This window comes from Diabrotica virgifera, chromosome 5 (genome assembly GCF_917563875.1).
Source record: "Diabrotica virgifera virgifera chromosome 5, PGI_DIABVI_V3a".
In the NCBI taxonomy this organism is placed as follows: Eukaryota; Metazoa; Arthropoda; class Insecta; order Coleoptera; family Chrysomelidae; genus Diabrotica; species Diabrotica virgifera.
In genome coordinates, this window is record NC_065447.1 from 215,822,824 (window position 1) to 215,841,508 (window position 18,685).

Here is an 18,685-nt window from a genome sequence, read left to right on the forward strand (position 1 = left end):
TCGTAGTTAATTCTGGTGCGGGAGCACGCCAAATAGAATTCTATTTTAGTGACGTCACGTTGCCTAGCAACCGTCGATTCTCCCATTATGAAATTCTATTTTGTGACGTCAGCAAAATAGAATTCTATTTGGCGTGCTCTGGGCCCAGAATCGATTCAGTTTTTGGCAGTGGCTGGAACACATGCATTTTATTAAATTAAAATTGGCATTTAATAATAGATGACATATGGTATTGTCATGTCAAATCCAAACCGTTATTTTCATTTTCAGGCTTTACTTTCATTCAGGTGTTTGAATGTTTGATTGTTAACTTGCCATTGCCACCACTTGCCTCAGCATTAAAATATTGGCTTTGCATACATTTTTCTTCCAACTGATGATATGCATTTCTTGATACTCGAAGATGTTCCACAAATATTTCATCACTATATTGAGGAACAATTACTTCAATATAATTTTTGTTTCTAACGCCTGTTTCTTGATGATTTTCTAATAATAATAATAATTCTTCATCACTACTTAAACTATCCATGTCTGAATAGAAATCTTCCATTTTCAATGAAGCTCTCAAATTAAGTCGACTTTACATTACATGATTTATCATGTGATTTGTCATATGATTTGATCATGGAGTGAAATTTACATGTTTATACTGTGTGATTTATCATATGATTTTGCATTGTTTATACGGCTCGTTTTGTCATAAGCATTGTCATGCGGCTCGTCGCAAATCATGTAGTGTAAAGTCGACTTTAGATAAACACTAGTATGTAAATGTAAGTATTTCCACAATACAGAAAAAGCTGACACACTTTACTAACATATATAGAATAACAAAAATAAACAATGAAGTTCGACATTCGATTAATCAAGATTTACGCATGTGCGAACTAAAAATCCAGTTTAAAATCGAGGATCGAATTTACGATTCTAGATTGGTTCGGAATTAAAAGTTCTTTGGGCTAGAACACAGAACCAATAATCCCCGCGAATTTATAATCCTGAACTTCTCGTTGCTGGAACGCGTTTTATGTAAAGCGCACGCTCAGTACGATCCTGAATCAGTTCAAGATTCTGCTGGAACAAACCTAATAATAGACATTTTTGAATGAAATACCAACCGCATAACTTCAAAATCGCATAAAAATAATCCGCATAAAAAGAGACCTTACTGTACTATGTATACGAATGTTTCGTATTATTTGTCTATAATTTTGCATACTTGTTATTCACCATAAAAAATAGCTGACAGAGTATTGTAACGTATATGTTGCGGGTTAAGTAACGGATTCTTCTTCTGTTCAGTTGAGGTTTTCTTAAACCATGTTCTCAAATTCCGCAGCCATGATATTCTCCTTCTACCGGGTTCTCGCTTACCTTTAACTTTACCTTGCAATATGGACTGCAGCAGGAAGTAACGGTGCTAATTTCTCATAACGTGCCAGATACTGCAATTTCATGCGTTTAATGGTAAACACAATATCCGGTTCCTTATTCATTCTTCGTAGAACTTCCTTGTTCGTGATCCTTGATGTCCATGATATTCTCAGCATTCTTCTATAAAGCCACATCTCAAATGCTTCAAGTTTTTAAATAGTGGTGTCCGCAAGCGTCCGTGCCTCCGCTTCGATACAATAACACAGAGAAAACATAACATCTTAAAAGTAACGGATTACTTCTCTATCTAATCAGCCCTAAACATCCATCCTTGAATATATGCCTCCCCTTCCTTCTTCCATGCCTCTCTATCTTGTATCACGGTCTCCAATGTATAACCATCTTAGCCGATCTTTCATCCTTCTGCCGTAGGGTGTGTCCGGCGAACTTCCATTTAAGATTTGCTACTTGGGTAGAGACATCTTTCACTTTTGTTTTGTTACGGATCCATTCGTTTCTTTTCCTCTACCCGTCTGATAGTTTAATGTTCAGCATTTTTCTTTCCATGGCTCTTTCTGTCTTTGCTATTTTTTTCATATTCTCTTTTGTAAACGTCCATGTCTGAGAGCCATTTATTAAAACAGGGAGTATACATCTTGTTCAGTATATATTCCAGTATATATTCAGTATATTGTTCCAGTATATCTCTTGTTTTTAGATATTGCGGGTATTTTCTGTTCTTTAGAATATAAGACAGTTTTCCGAATGATGCACAGGCCAATCTTATTCTTCTCTTTATTTCTTCGGTCTGATTTTCTTTATTTACTCTAGTGATTTGTCCTAGATATATATACTCTTTTACTTGTTCTATTCTTGTTTGTGCCACTGTAATTACTAGTTCTTCTTGTTGATTGGTCATGGTTTTTGTTTTACTGTAATTCATCTTCAGTCCTATCTTTGTCGATTCTCTATTTAGTTCTTCCATCATTTTTGTAATTCTTCACTTCTTTCTGCTATTAATACAATATCATCAGCATATCGTAAGTAATTCAGATATTGCCCGTTTATGTTTATACCAAATCCATCCGAGTGCAGTTGTTTGAACACATCTTCTAGCGCTTGGTTTAATAGCTTGGGCGAGATGGTATCTTCTTGTCTTACTCCTCGGTTTATTTTAATAGGCTCCGTTTGGTTTGGATTACTTATTACGAGATTATATTACGGATTACTTATTACGAATTAATTCATCATCATCATGGCATCGACACTCCTGGCGGAGTGATTGGCCGCTCTCTTTGGGCTGTTCCGATGCATTTGTGGCGGGGAATCAGTCCGCATTAATATTTTGATTTTACAATTGGTTGTGTGACTTTGCGTCTTCTACAATATTTCTTCATTCGTTCCTGTTTTTGCTTATGGTTGTCAATTCTGTATATCCCATCTTCTTAAGGTCCCCAATTTCTGGTTCTCTCATCTCGTTTTCGATCTTTCTCGTAATTTGCCTGATACTGGTTTCCATTTGGTGATTTTATTAACTACTTTTGGATTTCTCAAGGGTGTCACCGAAAATAGTACGTTCCTTAAAGGCATAGGAGGAAGACACAATGTAGAGCAAAAAAGTCTTATAACATTTTTTTTCTAAATTGATCCGTTTGACCAAAAAACGAAAATACATTTTGATATGCAAATTGAAGTCTGGCAACAACGCGCAACTCAAAAATCTAAAGATTAAAAAAGTAGGTTTGTAGGTCAGTTCGATGTCAACAACCCCAAAAATCACACCACAAAGTAAATAAATAAGGGGTTATTAGGTTAAATTTCCACAGTCACAGTAAGTTCTTCTAGGCTACGTTGCCACGTTATTCAAATTTATGAAAATAAAAATTCACTTATATGGAGAACAATGTAATTTTTTTCTTGGAAACGATTAACTTTAAAAAAATGTTATAGGACTTTTTTGTTCTAAATTGTGTATTATATCCATGCCTTAAAGGAACGCACTATTTTCGGGGACACCCTGTATAATATGTCCAAGTTCTCTTACTTTGTAGTTATCATTTTTTTTAAATTCATTATTAGCTAAGTTTAGTGGGCCTGCTACTCTCCGAATGATTTTTCTCTCTGGGATCCTCAATCTTTATTTATCTTTCTGTGCCAAGCAGATTACTTCAGCATCATATGTGAGAACTGGTCTAATTGCTGCTTTGTAAATTTTCAGTTTAGTTTTCTGAGTAAACTGTTTATCTTTGAGGTAGTTGTTCTACTTCTAGTAGATTCTATTTTCTGCCAGGATTCTTTCATTGATTGCTATGCTTCTATCATTAATTCCATATATGAGACGCCAAGATATTTAAAGTGTTCTAACTTTTCAAACTCATAATCGCCAATTATTTAACCTGGTCACATTCACTTTATTTTTTCTTGAGCATATTAGGTATTTTGTTTTATGTATTTTGATTTATTGCAAAACCCTCTTCGATGCTTCCTTGCATAACTTCTGAAATTCTATCTTTAAACTGTTTTACGAATTAATTAATATTATAAATTATAATCCCTACTTTTGCCTTCTAGTTTGCACATTCAAACAATTAAAAATATTTAAAATCGCCTTTTTAGTAAAAATAGAACGATTAAAATTTACAGGTGTGTTATTACTTTCTTACAGTTACATATTAAAATAAAGATATTAAAGATATCTAACGGCCGGCTATTAACACATTTTAACACGAATATTTTATTAATGTGTCGGGCAGGTTACCACTTCGGGTATTGGATAAACAGAGAAACTGATCTGCATGTGTAGATTGAATACAATTTGACACTTTTATGAGACATATAACGAACTCTCGAATATTTTTTTGTGGTAAAGATACATCTAAAAAGAAATAGGCTTGGATCCCGCGTACCAGAAAAAAGTTTATTAATAGCAAGCTGAAAATTTGTTAATAGCTTAATGGTGTCTAGCCGGACAAACTTTGATGTATGGGAACACTGGAACAGGGGAAGTATTAATTTTGGAACGTTATTTTAATGGTGGAACGTGTCATCCACAAGTTTATGATTGTGAGAACTAGCAGGTTGTGTTTCAGTTTATTCAATAGCAAACGTTATATAATATATTAAAAATATTTGTCTTACAGATATATTGGGCGTTTTAATAAGTCCGACACGTAGAACATGTCAAATGACAGAAATTATGTTGGTGGTAAATAGCAATCTGATTTTTGCATGAGAGTTTAAGGAAAGGGTAACAAATCAATTGGAAGTTCTGTTCGACAAATTCATGGGACGTTTTTGTAGTCTGATGTGCGATACCTGTAATCTGTTCCAGAATTAAAACTTTCCCTGTTCCAGTGACCCGGTACATCAAAGTTTGTCCGACTAAACACTGTTAAGCTATTAACAAATTTTCAGCTTGCTATTAATAAACTTTTTTTTTGGTACGCGGGATCCAGGCCTAAAATATATTGCATAGAACCATGGTATGTAAGCGTACTCAGGGCCTTATGTATTAAATTTATTACAGGAAATATATTAGGCCCTTATTAAGAATGAATTATATCTTGATGTGGCGATGTGACAAGGCTGTAACAAAAACCAAAGGCTAAACTGTGAAAGGACTTACCACAAATACCCAATACGTTTAGTTTTAGATTAGCTATAGGCGACTGAAGGAAGCTATAACATCGGCAACATTGCTTAGTCCACTATATCGTTGTTTAATCTCCGAATGACGGCGGAAGACGGAGCGACGGAATTAGAATGGCCGAGAGTGTGCATTAGCGTGGAAAGTTGGCACCGTATTCGACGGTCCACAATGTTGCCATTTATAGGTCGTATATCTAATTTAAAACTAAACAGGCTGTATATGGAATGTTACGTTTACTTCATATTAAATTTTTAAGGTATCAACGTTCATTTCATTCACGTTAAATCTAAAAGACCAGCAAATGTTCCAGTTGTTCCAATATTAATGTTGCACGGATGGCCAAGTTCTGTTAACGAATTTTATAAATCCATACCCAAATTGACTTCAAAAGAATATCAAGATAAATTCGCAATTGAGTTAGTTATACCTTCTCTTATAGGATTTGGGTGAGTAGTATAACTAATGTTTTTTTTAAATATACGAATATAGTGATTTTAGTGAAATATTTCATTTCAGTGTCGGGCACCGGTGGGGTTCGAACTAAACAAGTTTGGCCTAGGCCAAATTAGTTTGTCCTAAACGCGATAGGATAAACTAGTTTAAACCTAGGCCACACTAGTTTACCCTGACATTAATTCGGACACTACAGGATAAACTTGTACGGCCTAGTATAGTATACTAATACCTACAAAGCCAAAATAAGTAGATATTCCCACATAACAATTTCATGTTCTTAGTAGATTCATAGAACATACTTTTCAGAAAAAGTATATACTGAGAATGTGCGTAATTACCATTGCGAATGTGCAGAGCAGATACTGAGTATATACTACATTACAGTACTTAAACGTTCTATGTATATACTTAGAATGTACTACCGCACTTCTTTTCAGTATATACCAAGAATGTTCTTTTTAGAACATTCCAAGGACGTGCTATAAACCTTCTATGTGTATACTTAGAACATACTACCGCACATCTTTTTAGTTTATACCAAGAAGGTACTTTTTAGAATATTCCAAGGAAGTGCTATAAACCTTCTATTTATATACTAAGAACGTACTACCGCACATCTTTGTATGGGAAGAATATTATATTTTTAAGAATACATATTCTAAGAAAGTGCTATCAACTGCTATATTGCTTAGAAGTATGTTTTCAGCATCACCTAATCTCATCTTAGGTTCTACCAAATATCTATTTACATATTTTAATTGCAAATGAGAATGTAGTTAGTACCTACATTCTACAATATTACTTAAAAAGTAAGTACATATTTATAAATTTTAGTTATTTATATAAATCATTATATAATATTTAGCTAAACTAAACTATGCATAATAAGTAACTAAAATTTATATAATACTTATATGTACTTACCTATTTAAGTAATATTGAGTTATCAAAATAGATTATATGTATTTTGAAGCACCGCAAACAAAATAAACAGATTATGTATGTTCTTTAGTCCTAGTACTACATCATTCGCTTTCATCCTTAACACTGCCTGCATAGATCCATAGATGATACAAATAATGAAATAATGCCTGTTTTCATTTTACGGTTTTTTTCCTATATATCCCTGATCCATTCAGGTAAGAATAGAAATGGTCAGAAAGTCAGAATATGATGGGGCGTGGGGTTATGAATGTTGTGGAATAACAAAATCGGTGGTCAGTGTTGCCAAACGGATAGAAATTTCCCTTTTTGCGGGAATTTTCAACAGAAAAGGTGATAAAGGGAAAAAGTTAACTCAAAAGGGAATTATTGTTCCAGTCCAAATTGTAAAATATTAAGAAAAAATCAAAATATTTGAAAATAATTCAACATATCTTCTCAGATTTTGTAAACAGGAGGGAAGTTTTTTTTTTTATAAAAGTGGGAATTTTTAAGGTAAGTTGACGGAAAAAGCTTACTCGACGGTTGGCAACGCCAAAGCCTTTGGTTGCTTTGGTTGTGCAGTTTGGCACGTTTTGGTTCTGCGAAATAGCCTATTGAATTGAATGTACCTAAATTCAAATTCCAAGGATGTAAAAATACTAATGATTCATGATAAACTCGAAATGGTAAAGTCATTTCAATTATGAAAACGAATTTTTAATAGTATCTATGTAAACATTAATACAATTAATGTTTAAACTTTTTTGCCCTACAACAATTTTGAAATGAAATTCGTCCAATACTACCTACATACATAAATTTTATTAATTATGTATTCTAAAAAATAACGAAGTTGATAATCTATAAGGCTAATATTATACTTCCTATACATACAAATTATTTTTAAGATATTTTAAAAGTATCTACTTATAAGTATGTGTTAAGAATGTACTTATAAGTATGTGCTAAGAATATTCGATAAAGGTATATTCTAAGAATAAACTTTTACGAATATTCCGAGATCCTACGTACACGAATATACTTAGTATATTCGGTACGAGAATATACTTTGAAGTATATGCAAAAAACATGAAATTTAGAATGTTTTTTAAGGTAGATGCTATGCTTGTACTACACATATACTAAAAAGAATATACTCCGACGAATGTTGGTAGTATATGCTTAGAACATGATGCGAACATCATTGTTATGTGGGTTTAAACTGAATAAAATTATCTGTAATTGGAAAATATTCATTCTTATTAAAACGATTATAATTCGTCGTTAAAACTCATGGACAAACAAATGTTAGTAAATTGTAGTAATACAAACAAACATGTTATAAAAAATAATCTGCGTTTTTTTTATTAAAGCAACAAAAATTATTATACCTCCATTATAAAAATTATTATTTATTTTTCTATTGGGTGCTTTGGTGATACTTAGAATTGCGAAGTATCATTGCCTTCTTGCAATTGAATATCTTTATGGAACACTTTTTGTTGCAGCTGTATTAGATAATTTTTTTTCAGATCAGAATTCGACATTTACCATCAAACTTTTTGAGAGGTAGCAGATATAAACTAAGGCTCTAAACTCTAAAATATCGTTAAGGGTTGCAGATACGAGAGATTCAGATGGACCAGGACAACGTTTTGTCAAATGTAGCTGCAACAAAAAAAAAAGAAAAACTGTTTCACAAACAGATGCAATTGCAAGACAATGATATTCGGCAATTCTAAGTATCACCAAAGCACTCCATGGAAAAATAAATCATAATTTTTATAACGACAAAAAAAGGTAAGTAAAAAGAAACGTAAAGGAAATAAAAGAATGTGTGTGTACTTTGTACGCACGTAAGAAGATATTCTTCTATTATATAGGTAATTTCAACGAAGAAAATATACTTAACAGGTTATTTGTCTTTTATTTAAAAATTAAACTAACTTTCTTATCTAACACTTTCAAAAATTTTTTATTAAAACAACCAAAAATAAAAAAAAAGTATGAATCGCCCAGGATTCGAACCCGCGTCATTCCAATCACGGAGCTAACGCCCTTCCAACTACACCAGCGAGGTCCTTCTAATTGACATGTTAAGTTTCGGATATAATTACACAACACATAAAATGTTATGCCTACATAATATGTTATTATTTTACTAGAGAAACACAAATCCAAAAACACAAGAATTATAATAAATAAGACATTTACTAAAAACACTAATATATTCTTTTAATGACTTATTTGCACAGATACAGATACATACATACCTATCTTGAAAGATTAGCAAGGAACTACATACTGTCTGTGTGCGCAGGCGCGCAGATATATGTACAATTTTACCCTTAATCGAATCGCGCCTAAAGAAGAATATCTTCAAAAAACAAAAAAAAAAAAACGTTCAAAAAATTTTTGACCACCTTTTGGTCCTGGCAACATGCAAATTTGTTAAAAGGAGTCCTTTTTGAGTAAGATTGTGCAAAAAATCCGAATCGGAATATTTTTCCTAGCGGATGCGCAGTGGCTTTTGGACTATATGGAGATTTTGGTTTAAACTTTTGTTAATTGTTTGTTCGTTATAGCCATTGTTTATTACTGCTATTTGTTTAATGATGTTCAGTTCTATCTCGAAGTTATGGTTTTGACATGGGAATTTCTGTCAGTCTATGTATCATGCTATGGTCGGCTGCTAATTTGTGTTGTGTAGGATGGGATGATGAATTGTGTATAGTTGTGTCAGTATGGGTAGGTTTATGATATACGGAGAACTCATGTTTGTTGTGTAGTCTGGTAATTGTTACGTCTAGAAAGTTTATAGACTTATATTCTGTTCTGTTTCTATTGTGAACTCAATGTTACTATGAAGTGAATTAATGTATGATAGAAATTGGTCAAGTTGCCTGTTAGTTCCTGTAAAGCATACTAGTATATCATCCAGTAAAGTATAGAAAACAAACGTTTTCAGTGTTTTATTAAAAATTCCATTTTTATTCAGTTGCAATGTGAAGTCAAAACAATCTTATTCTTCACTTAGAATACGGAGCGCAGTCCAGCACTCTGAATCGACGATTTTCGACTCTTATTGGAGTCATCATCGGAGAGGCTGCTCTCTACGCGAAGTGACCAAACCATGAAAGTTTATCCCCGCATTGCAACTGACGTGTATGGAGTAGGTGACTAGCGTCATCTGGAAACTCAAAGGTAAGGTAAAGTTTTCATCAGCATGTTCCATGTAATGTTCTGTAAAGTAAGTACTTAAAAATTAATAAAATATGTGCTATATGCGTCAAACCATTTGCGCGTTCGGTTCACCCTCGAAGAGCGCTAGGGTCCAAAGGGCAAAGTGAGATGAAGTGTCTATTTATCTACTACAAAACAGTAATATGTACGTAAAGACGTACATATTACTATTGCTTTTATGAAAAAAAAAAAAAAGATTATATTTTATAATACGATGATTGTTTGTATTGCCTATTGTCAATTAGTTTTAACAACGAATCATTATCGTTTTAATGAAAAATGTTTATTTTCCAATTATAGAGTATTTTATTTAGTTTATATATTTATTTTGGCTTTGTAGATGTACTATAATGTTTATACTAGGCCATAATAGTTGAGCCTAGGCTAAACTAGTTTATTCTATCGCATCCAGGACAAACTAGTTTATTCTATCGCGTTCAGGACAAACTAGTTTGGCCTAGGCCAAACTAGTTTATCCTGAAATCGGGTTTGGCCGGTACCATATATATTTCCTGAACTGTATTTTATACAGGACAAGAGATAATAGGAACCGTCTCTTTTCGAGAAGGCCTGTTGCACAGCCATAGGAGTAGATTTGATGGCGTTCTTGTACGTCCTCACTGAAACTGTAGTTTCAAGACACGGCGTTCCCCTTCTGGTTGTGTGTTTGCATTCTGATCGAATGGCTGATGAGACTAATTTTATATAAAAAGAATGTGTGTGTACTTTGTACGCACGTAAGAAGTTATACTTCTATTATATAATTTCAAAGAAATAAATATACTTAACAGGTTATTTGTATTTTATTTAAATATTAAACTAACTTTCTTACCTACCACTTTTAAAATTTTTTTATTAAAACGATACCAAAAATTAAAAAAAAAAGAAAATGAATCGTCCGGGATTTGAACCCGGGACCTCTCGATATCCGGTCACACGCTCTACCACTGAGCTATATTCCTTTTGCTTTGACAGGTTACAAGATTTCTTATACATACTGACAAATTTAATAGACCAAGTGAAGTATACCAAAATACTTTAAATATACTTACTATTATTATAAAATATCTTATTCCCGAGGAAGACAAATCCAAAGACACAAAAATTATAATAAATAAGACATTTACTAGAAACATTAATATATCCTTTTAATGAATTATTTGCGCTGACAGCACTGATACATACATATCTTGAAAGATTAGCAACGAACTACATACTGGCTGTGTGCGCATGCGCCAGGGATTATAAAATTTCACTCTCGATCGTAAAGAAGTATAACTTCAAAAATAATTTATCAAACCTTTATCAGATAGTGTCACGAAACATATTCATTTTGATATTTTGTTTATTATAAAAGTATTATTATTTTTAGTATCTAATTCTGTTTTAGATATTCTGATGGTGCGTCCAAACCAGGCTTTAGTTTTGTTCACAGCGCAAACATAATGCGCCTACTTATGAACCGTTTAGGCTATAAGAAGTTTTTAGTACACGGGAGCGATTGGGGTGCATTCACAGTTACAGCTTTAGCTACACTTTATCCCGATTCAGTAATCGCTTTGCATTCAAACTTTTGTTCCTCTTTGAGAACTGTTACTCTTTTTAAAACATTACTGGGAAGTATATGGCCACGAGGTTTTGTGGACGACAAATATGAAGAGAATATATACCCTTTTTTGAATCAGTTACGTTTCATTTTTTACGAATCAGCGTATTTCCATCTATTTGGAACAAAGCCAGACACAATTGGTAAGTAATAAAAAAGTAACTCATTTCCTATTATAGGTACTGCATACGTTTGGATACAATTAGCATCTCTTTGTAAAGATAATCTAAGAAAAGACAGATAATCGAAAAATCTAATGAATTAAATATTCCACTGTACATATGCTTTATAGATTATCTTAAAGCGTTCGACAGGGTCAAGTGGAGACACTTATGGCGAATATTAAAAGAAGTAGGCGTACCACAAAACCTTATTTCGCTTATAACTTAACTATACGAACACACTACTGGATCATTAAAGTGCTTGACACATTTTCAAACGAATTTCAACCAGAACGGGGTGTCAGACAAAGATGTATACTATCTCCACAATTATTCAATATATATGGGGAGCATATTATGAGAAGAGGACTTGAAGTATGGGAAAAGAGCATCTCAATAAATGGTCATAAAATAAACAACCTACGTTTCGCAAATGACACTGACCTTCTTGTAAATAGTCAAGCAGAGCTGATCTTATTCGACGGGTCAAAAACGTCAAATATTTGGTCCGCAATTAAACATATCAATGACAAAGATCATGATAGTGGATAGACTACATAACAATCATCCACACATAACCACAATTGACCGGTTTTAGGTTGTGAGCTGTTACTTTTATCTGGGCTCATTGATCACAAACACAGAGTCACTACAGGAAGATATAACACGTAGATGTGACCTAGCAAAAGTTGCCAAGTAGTATTATACTACGGGATGAAAGCGTGGACACTGAATAAAATTGACATGGGGAGACTGGAGACGTTCGAGATGTGGATGTACCGAAGAGTACTGAAGATCTCATGGGTAGATAGAATAACCAACGTAGAGGTAATAATACGTAAGCATAAGGAAAGAGTAGTACTTCTAACAATTAAGTGAAGAAAACAGATATATGGAACATGTGATGAGAGGAGATAAATAGCTAATACTCCAGATTATTATGCAAGGAAAAATCCGGAGAAAAGGCTCCATAGGAAGGAGACGTAACTCATGGCTGAAGAACCTTAGGGAATGGTTTTTTAGAGCCGCGGTCTCAAAAGTAAAAATTGTTCTGATGATTGCTAACCTTCGAAGCTGAGACAGCAGACAGCACCTGGAGAAGAAGAGAGAGTGAACTACGTATATGCTATATTGAAAATGACTGAATTTTTTTGCAGAATATGTTTTAAGAGGAAACGGTAGCGATCAACAGGTAGCAACAAACGCGTTCCAAGATTGCGGCTCTAATTTTGAATATTTTGTCGAGATATTTGGCACACATATTTGTAATGCAGTAAAGAATGGCGGTACAGAGGCCAATTTGAGAAATATGTTAGTATGTGGAAATTACTCTATAACTAAATAAAATATTGAAAAAGGAGTCTGTACCGCCATTAAGAAAGACAAAAAATACACTTTCTTCAAATAAACTTTTTTATCCCGTGCCTAGATTTTGTGCCACATCGGAACTACTAAAAATCGATTTTTTTAAAACAAGAAATCAAACGTCACTGACTTGGCAACATTTCGCGCCTATGTGTATAAAAATTATTGTTTTTGTTAGTATAAACGTCACTGTCAGTGTCGAATTACCGACGCACTGTTGCCTCACTTTTGAAAGTTCGCAGAACTTTCGCAATCTTGGACCGCGTTTGTTGCTACCTGTTGATCGCTACTGTGTGCTCTTAACATAAAAATTTTTCGCTAATTTTGTATATTTTAAGGTCACATTCTCGACAGCAGTCCATTAGCCTTAATCACCTACAGTTTTGAGAAGCTATCAGTTGGAACAAATAGAACTAATGTGTTTTCGTCAACAGCTGGATTAGAACAGTTAGATTTAACCACTTTTATTGACTCCATTCTGTTTTACTATTGGTTTCCACAGAAATCGACAACAGCTGCCAGATATTATTGTGAGAATATTACATTGAAGGGATTCAAATTTGGTTTACACAAGTAAGTAATATTTATAATGTTGGGAAAAATCTGTACATATAGTGATATATATGTAAAAATAGACCGCACCTTTGTAAAACCTTGTTGTTCTTCAGAATAAGTGATTTGCCTTTCCAATTTGTCCTTAAGAATACCTGTGAAAAGTTTCATCCTTGTATTTAAGAGGGTTATTCCTCTGTAGTTTTGTGGGCAAGGTTTTTGTCATTTTTTTAAAATATGGGGATTGTGTTGCTCTTTCTACTACCATTCATCTGGTGTTCCTGTTTCGTTTAAAATTTTGTTAAATGCAGTTTACTTGCTAGTTCAGGGCCTCCATATTTTAAAAGTCCATTGGTTATACCATTAGTTCCAGGTGTCTGTTTTTTAGCTTCTTGGTCTTTGCTTCTGCCTCTTCGCCATTGATTGTAGCACTTATATCTGTTTCGTATTCATTTATATTCAGCGTTTCTTCAGCATCATATAGCTCTTTCAAATGCTGTTGCCATGTCTCTATAGGTACTCCCTTGGTCTACACGAACTCGTTAACTGTTTTTTCCTGTTCCGAAGCATTTTTCATACTTTCTTTTGGCACCATGTACGTCGAAGTCCATGTCGCTAGTGAATTTAGCCCAATGTTCTCTTTTGATTGCTTTTATTCTTGCGTTTACTTTTTTTGTTACTTGAACATATTCTGCGAGAGCTTCTTCCGATTGTCTCCTTTTATACCTCAGGTAGCATTTGCGTTTTAATTCAGAGAGTTTTTTTACCTCTTAACAGAACTTCGGTTTGGTGTGGTTTGTCGCTCTTGTGTTAATTTTCGCTTTCCAATCTCTTCTTCTGCTGCTTCGTTGATGCATTTCTTATTTTTTTGCCAAGTGTCGTCTCCTCATTCTGGTTGGTCGATCACTTTTAGTTTGCTGGTAATCCTGTTCTCATAAAGGAGTTTTGTACTCTCTGTTGCTACCCAGGCAACCAAATAACGTTTACAAAACGTTGAAAAGACGTAATAATTATCACCAAACCACGTCAGTTTTTCACGTTTTTTCGACGTCGATCACGTCAATATGTCCCACCATAATTGACGTCATTTTTATCACGCTTTAGATACGTGATATCAAAAACGTACTTTTTATGTCGTTTTTTAAGTTATTTTTCATTTTATGGTTTTAAAAATACACAATATTAATTATTCGTATGGGCATTGTTGGTATTGCAATTTTTCATTTAACTGTTTTAAATTTAGCTTATAGGCTAAAAGTAAAACCAAATGGAAGACTTTATAAAAAAATGCATAGAATTACAATCAAATTACAATAGGTGCCCTCAATGCAACATTATACAATTTTCACTTTTAATATAGGTATACTTACGCTCGGTTTCATAATCAGTTAAAGTGGACTTTAAATTTTAAGTTGGTATGTACCTTTATCAATGCAATTCATATGGGTAAATGTCAACTTTAAAGTGAACTTTAGTTAATGTTCACTTTAACACGTTTCATAATCAACTTAAAGTGAACATTAACTAAAGTTCACTTCAACGTTGACATTTACCATATGAATTGCATTGATAAAGGTACCAACTTAAAATTTAAAGTCCACTTTAACTTATGAAACCGAGCGTAAGTTGATTATCAAACCGGGCGTTACTGTGTCAAAACTGAAACAACATATAAACTAATAAATAATTTATTAACAAATTATCAGTAGTAATTTCACAAGAGCTCTGAAATTATTGAATTTTTCCCGAGTGACACTTTGACAGTTTTACGAGAGCAAAAATTCTATATTAATTTCAGAGGTCGAGTGCAATTTGTTGCGATTATTTCATGAATAAAACTGTTCAAAACCAAAATTTTATTGTAATTTATTTATGTAAGTACCATTAAACACACAGTTTTTATAAATATTTGACGATTGAAAGTCATCACTTTTATAATTTTTAAAACATTAATTGTCATTAATGTCACTGAATGTATTTTTTCGTAGCAACGAAGGGCATCTGACGTAATATACTTAACGACGGGAGATTATCAAAAATTATCGATTTAATTCAGATTTCTGTAGCTTTCTATTGGTCAGAATCTCCTATGAATGAAATAATCCAGGATAATATCTTAATTTAAAGTAACGCTGTCCATTCAATCAAAAAGAATCGCGAACAACGCATATTAATTAGTTCATTAACAGAAAATAAACACCAAAACACCAAGTCTTATTTTACCACACAAAGCACGTAAACAATAAATAAAGTTTGGAGTCAATGCCATGTCAATATACAACATTAATATTATAAGCATTAACTCCTCCCATTTTTGTGACGTCAGACTTGGGCTGTCTGAAATGAAAACGTGTTTTTAAACGTATTTTAACGTCACTAATCTTACGTATTTAAAATCACCTACAAAAGACGTTTATACGACATAATGTTCAAACACGTGTATACAGGGTGAGTCACCACTAACGGGACGGAAGATTACAGCGAAATGGTAAAAGATTTGAAAAAAATTTTAACTTAGTAGTTTGTAAGTTGATAAAATCTACATTTTAAAATTATTTTGAAATATACAGGGTGTCCCAATAAATGGCGGCGTATCAAAGTTATATTTTTTCTTATGGAACACCCTATATTTTATTGCATTTTTTAATTGTCCGCAAAAAATAAGGTATAGTTTCATAAGACTTCCCTATTCGCGGTGTGCAAGTATTTGGAAGGGGAAACAAGAAACGACCCTGCGCGAGTCGCGGAGAAATATTGCAACTATCTTAAATAATTCATATTGTCAATTGAAATTGTCAAATTTACGTATATTTCATACCTTCTGTCAATGAAGCAGAAAAATTATATATTGCTCCACAATATTGATATGATATGCAATTATTATATAAAGGTAAATTTAATTAATTTTATTTTGCGTGCAGTACTGCATTTTAATAACTAATTTTATTTACTACATACAATTGTTGACGTTTTCATAACATAACCTGAATCTTATTTTTTCTTCTTATTATTTTTTTGGACTATGGCCTTGACAATTATCCAGTAACCAGGGCTAATATAATTGGCCAATATAATTAAAAGTGCGAATTTTAGTATAGAGCGTAGAAATAGGGGTCGCTTTGCCGAACTTGCACAGTCCCAATACCTATGTACAGAGTGTTATGAGTTATGTTGACTTTTCTTAAAATGTAAAGTTTTAAAAGAAGGCTTATTCTCAAGTTATTTAAGAAATTATAAAAAAATTACTTTTACATTTAAATATTTGGATATTGGTTGAATGTATTTCATGATTAATTATTACACATTTATTTACAGGGTGTTCAAAATTTACAGTTTCATTATTGGATTATTCAATGTGTCATATGATTCTTATTTTAAATAAAACACCATGTATATTAATAAATAATTATACTAAACAATTTTACCTCTTTCGAATGGTATATGGATGTCCTATACCTAGGTCTCATAGTTTTTGCATAATTTACAATTATTTAAATTCTTAATCTGTAAATCGATTTTAAAACAAAAGATGTAGTTAATTAATCGCATTGTATGACATTGTCACCTTTTGTCAGTACGGTCTGGTTTTTATTTTATAATTAATGTATTCCATGATTGATTATTACACATTTATTTACAGGGTGTTCAAAATTTACAGTTTCATTATTGGATTATTTAATGTGTCATATATGATGCTTATTTTAAATAAAACACCATGTATATTAATAAATTATTGTACTAAGCACAGGTTGTTCTTTCAAATGGTATAGGGCTGTTCTATAACTAGGAGTCATAGTTTTTGCGTAATTTACAATTTTCTTAAACGGTAAATTAATTTTAAAAATAATATTTATAGTCACTCGCGATTTTTAAACTGTACGAAATAAATATTTGTTTACTGTATCATAATGAAATGAAAATTATGTCTATTTACTAGACCATTATTATGAAAAGTAGGTATATTGGTCTGTATACAATACATTAAAAAAATCAGGATCTTCTATAGTCTAAAGTCCATAAACGATAAGTTAAATATTTATCATAATCCTGTTTGGTCTAATACTGGTGTAGTTGAGTTTTATATGGATAATAGTGGTTTCTCTTAAGTATTCTAAGAGTCATTTGACTGATTTACAATTCACCCGAAATTTTTTCTTTACTAGTATTTGGGTTTTCCGTAACAGAAAGCAGGACATCAAGCTCCTTGACTTCATCACAAATAACTGGTTTATTTTTATTCATCTTTCCGTATGCAACATTACCAGTAGCACGGAATCCATTGAAATCTCTCAAAAACGTCCTTTTTGGGTGTCTTCTATCAGGTTCATCATTTTGAGCGTAAACTTAAGAAGGTAAGATACAATTTAACAAACACTCCCCAATGCAAAATACCGCATGTCTACTCTTTCGTAGATAACGTGATTATTCATTTTTAGGAACAGTTAAATTTGAATGTCATACACGGATGTTTATATTTTTGATAATTACCAGACCGTACTGTCATAAAATGACGATTCATACAATGAGATACATCTTTTGTTTTAAAGTTGATTTACAGATTAAGAATTTAAATAATTGTAAATTACGCAATAACTATTAGACCTAGGTATAGGACATCCATATACCATTCGAAAGAGGTGACTCCGTTTAGTATAATGGTGTATTAATATACATGATGTTTCATTTAAAATAAGCATAATATGACACATTGAATAATCCAATAATGAAACTGTAAATGTTGAAAACCCTGTAAATAATTGTGTAATAATTAATCATGGAATACATTCAACCAATATCCAACTATTTAGATGTAAAAGTATTTTTTTCATAACTTCTTAAATAACTTGACAATAAGCCTTCTTTTAAAACTTTACATTTTAAGAAAAGTCACCATAGCTCAGAACACTCTGTGCATAGGTATAGGGAAGCCTTATGAAACTATACCTTATTTTTTGCGGACAATCAAAAAATTCAATAAAATACAGGGTGTTCCATAAGAAAAAATATAACTTTGATACGCCGCCACTTATTGGGACACCCTGTATATTTCAAAATAATTTTAAAATGTAGATTTTAGCAACTTACAAACTATTAATTTAAAATTTTTTTCAAATCTTTTACCATTTCGCTGTAATCTTCCGTCCCGTTAGTGGTGACTCACCCTGTATATTTAACCAAAAACTGACGTTTCCTCGACGTTATTGACGTCACTTGGTTGCCTGGGTAGCTTATATTGTATCTACTGGGTATATTGTATCTTCGATCAACATTAAGGATTTTCTGTTTCGTTGCGAACCTTCTAGTAGCTTCTTGCATAAAAGAAGGTTGTGATAGGTCTCCAGGTTAGCAGAT

At 32.6% G+C, this 18,685-nt stretch overlaps 1 protein-coding gene across 1 annotated transcript in view; it reads left to right on the forward strand.

Annotated features, from left to right (window-relative positions):
• LOC114334984 (juvenile hormone epoxide hydrolase-like) overlaps positions 1–18,685 on the forward strand; it is a 98,633-nt gene that overhangs the window by 77,760 nt on the left and 2,188 nt on the right. The window contains exons 6-8 of the mRNA XM_050650616.1: positions 5,283–5,472; positions 11,040–11,398; positions 13,120–13,354. Coding sequence (XP_050506573.1) covers positions 5,283–5,472; positions 11,040–11,398; positions 13,120–13,354 — 784 coding nt within the window. The remainder of the gene's footprint in view (positions 1–5,282; positions 5,473–11,039; positions 11,399–13,119; positions 13,355–18,685) is intronic.